The sequence below is a fragment of the Sinocyclocheilus anshuiensis genome, unplaced genomic scaffold (assembly GCF_001515605.1).
Source record: "Sinocyclocheilus anshuiensis isolate Anshui unplaced genomic scaffold, SAMN03320099.WGS_v1.1 scaffold641, whole genome shotgun sequence".
Lineage (NCBI taxonomy): Eukaryota > Metazoa > Chordata > Actinopteri > Cypriniformes > Cyprinidae > Sinocyclocheilus > Sinocyclocheilus anshuiensis.
In genome coordinates, this window is record NW_015536503.1 from 496,182 (window position 1) to 499,935 (window position 3,754).

A 3,754-nucleotide genomic window follows, 5' to 3' on the forward strand; every position below is an offset into this window, starting at 1 on the left:
GTAATTATGTCCCCACTGGATGCAACAAATGCCTCGTTTATAATGGGTTTTATTGGTTTTGTTTCGTCGCGCCGGGACACAGCATCACAGTATGATAAGGGGCGTAACATTTCCGTCACATGATTGAGGTATTCAGCCAATCACAACTCACTGGATAGCTGGCCAATCAGAGCACACCTCGCTTTTCAGACCGATGAGCTTTGTAAAAGTTGCCGCGTTTCAGAAAGGCGGGGCATAGAGGAGAAACAATAATGTACAGTATGTGGAAAATAATGTGTTTTTTTAACCTTAAACCGCATAAACACATTTCATTACACCAAATACACAAAATAATGTTCTTTTTAGCAACATCATATGACCCTTTTAAAAGTGCATACAGGCACACTCACATACAGATGTACATACACACCTACACATATTCATACACAAGACACACACACTCTCTCTCTGTCAAACACCTGCAGTGCATCACTGCCAATGCTCCCGCAGGACTTCATTTGACTCCTCTGTGCTCAACAGTGCATGTGCCAAATGACCTTGAAGGTGACTGATCTCTTTTCTTTGCATATCGGCCAACCACTAATCTGAATATTCTTCAGCAATTTTAATGGTTGATTCTTAATTATAAAATTTTGGCCTCCCAGACCGGAATATGCGTTAACGCACACACAACTTATCCACACACAGAACACGGACTTACCTTGAGGAATTTGTATAGCAGAAAAGTGAACCAATTTGTGAGCATTTTCTCAGCCACAGACTCCGTTCTGGAAAACAAACAAATAAACAGAGTAAATAAATAAGTAAATAAAAACAGCACAAAGCCACGATTATCACTGTGAGTGTCATGCACAAATGCGATTACCATGACCATGAAAAATTCACTTCACAATGGACGGTGTCTCCTAATGAATAGGACTTTGTTAAACAAATGCAATTGCTGGAACATGAATTGCGCTCTGGAATCTATAGCCCCAATCTGCAGGCTGTCTTTATTACCACAATAATCCACGAGACCCTAATACAAGAAACACAATTAAAAGCCTTAATATGATCCGGCTGGATTGATGCCAAGTGAACCTACTCTGGCCTGGAATTAAACCGGACACATTTCCTCCCCCCCCTACAGTCCGACCACTGAGCTTGAAATGGATCCCGTTACAATAGAAGGTGGCTGAATGGAGGGCCGGGGTGTGTCGGAGTACATCATGATTGGCTAACACCTTCGCTTGGACCACAGGCTCTGATCTGGCATGAGAGATGTACATACATAATAACTATAACAAAGTGAAACTCAATATACATAGATCCAGTGTCTCCAGCCTGTGTGTGCCGCAGGGAGCTGGTGAATTGCCAAGGCGCCCTGCAATGAGCCAGGGCACAGAGCATCAATATTTCAGGATTACAGCATTGTGATGTGTGTGCATCTACGCCTCCTCTGCCTCCCTGTATCCCAGCTGCCACCTGCATTCCCTCTGTCCCGCTGCCGTATTGAGACTTGCCGCTGTGCAGTACCGTGTGTACATGTGCATGTATGTGTGCCTGCGTGTGCCCGCTAAGCTGGAGCAACACCGGGAAAGGATTAGTGTCCCCTTGTTTTGTAGCCACTGCCTTGAGTGAGCCAAAGGAGGACAGGTCCAGGGGTCAACAGGGTCACATTTAATTTTCCTTTCATCTCCATCCTAACACTGCCCTGTAATCATCCTCACTCTGACTGTTGTCAATGCCTGGACCAATTACAAGAGAAACTGTAGGTGGGGGAAAAACCTGGAGATGGACCGCAATACAAAAAAACAGATAAAGGAAGAAAACAGCTTTTCGCCACCTTTTCGCCTTGGTGTACTGTTATTCCCATTAGCTTTCTCTTTCTTGTGCTATCGGCTGGTTTGATGGTAATTATTGTTGGCAAGACCCCATAAACTCACTTACCCATATCATGTGTTACCTCTCGGCTCACCGGAGGGGGAATAAGTAGCCTCATTGCCAGACAATCCTGGCACAACCTCTCCATAACTTTGCCACAGCGCCAAGAGCAACCAACTATCACTGTCCCCCAAATCCTTACGTCACATATCACTGGCACAGAAAGCAAGTGCTTGTTTGGCTTTGGTTTAGGGAGGCAGGAAAAGTGTGCCCATCCAGCGGTGAGGAATGGGATATAGGCAGCACCTGGTGCTTAGTTCCTCCTGATTAAACAGCCATTTCAACGTGGAACGAAGTAAAATCTGCTGGAGGATTCCTCCACGCCGAATGTGCAAAGAGGCACTTTGGAGCTACGCTTCATAAACAAGAGGAAGAGGGAGAGGAAAGAGCTCCATATATCTTCCTCATCATCTCTCGCATCCAGCAAAGGCCATTTACATTTGATGCTGCTTTCTGCCACTGCAAATGGATGTGAACAGCCAGCTCTGCCAACATCGAGGACCTGAGAGTGGTTTATGATTCCAGAGACCCTGCAAAAATGAGAACTGTCACTCTATGACAGATACTGCACTGCAAATGTGTGTTGTATGCAGAAAAATGCATCTCGTAAACAATTTCATAGATTTAACGGTGTTGCTAAGCGGTGGCGTTGACTGAGTAAAGGTTTTACTGAGAGTTAGTCTCAGCCTGCTATGAAATTGAAACTATGCTTCAGCTAAAAGCTGGCAATTGCCTGACGTTATTTACCTTGCAGCATCATAGGTTTATTTTCTTAACCAAACAATCGTCTGCTGAAACAAAATCCCGGTATGCCCCCCTCTTTAATGCACGTGTTAAAGAACGCAGCTTGAAGCCAGGAATAATTTCAATTTCGCACTCCGCCTCACGTGGAGAAGATTGTCCGCTCAGCACACTGTTGGGTCCTGCTGCGTAACTATGGTCCCCCTTCACTAAGGATTATCCCCAGAGAATAATCACAGGACTTCTATTCAGCTCTGCCTGACTGTGTGTGTGTGTGTATGAAAGTGTGTACGAACGTGTTGGTCAGTAAATGTCAGGTTGTGAAATGGTCAGAGTAATAATATGTGTACGAGCATATGCAGGAACAGGAGACTTCACTGATGTCATACATATAGAGAAAACAGGCTACATGATCTGAGAGGTTATTTTTATTTGTAGACGAGGAGAGTGGGCTGCAGGGAGTGAGGGAGAAGGAGAAATATGACAGATGGTTCTAGAAGCTGCGAACCAGGCTCCGCTACTCGCAAGGGGGCGGAGTCCCGTGGCCGCTGCCGCGATCTGGGGCTCGTTCTGGCGGAAGGCAGACGAGAACCACTTCCAGCAGTAGCGCGGGCGGTTTGAGGGTTACAGTGATGGCAAACCCCGCAGGGAACCAACCCTCTGGGGACCATCACTCCTCTTGCTCCTCCGATCCAGTGGAGCGACCCACGGAACGCGCTGGGCCCTCTTTAAAGAGCGTACCAGCGGTATCCAGTGGACCTCCCCCCGACCAGATGTCGATCTCAGCATCGGAGGGAGAGCTGTCCGATGAGGATTCGGCCGCGCTGCCGCCCTCCGGGACGGTGGCAAAGCTGGAATCGGATCCGGAGATGACAGCTATGCTTTCCCGGGCCGCCGAAAGGGTCGGGCTCGAGTGGAAACCTCCACCGCGTCCCGAGCCCTCAAGGCTGGATGATTGGTTTCTCGGGGTGGCTCGCGCTGGTTCTCAGCGCCCCCCCCGGTGCCTTTTTTCCCGGAGGTGCATGACGAGCTCACCAGGTCGCGGACGGCACCTTTTACTGCCAGAAACCGGCCGGCGGGCTCCTCCTCC

The 3,754-nt window shown here is 48.0% G+C and overlaps 1 protein-coding gene across 1 annotated transcript in view; it reads right to left on the bottom strand.

Moving 5' to 3' along the window:
- Positions 1-3,754, bottom strand: part of LOC107690636 (plexin-A4-like) — an 82,146-nt gene that overhangs the window by 23,031 nt on the left and 55,361 nt on the right. The window contains exon 19 of the mRNA XM_016489019.1: positions 701-767. Within this exon, the coding sequence (XP_016344505.1) occupies positions 701-767 (67 nt within the window). The remainder of the gene's footprint in view (positions 1-700; positions 768-3,754) is intronic.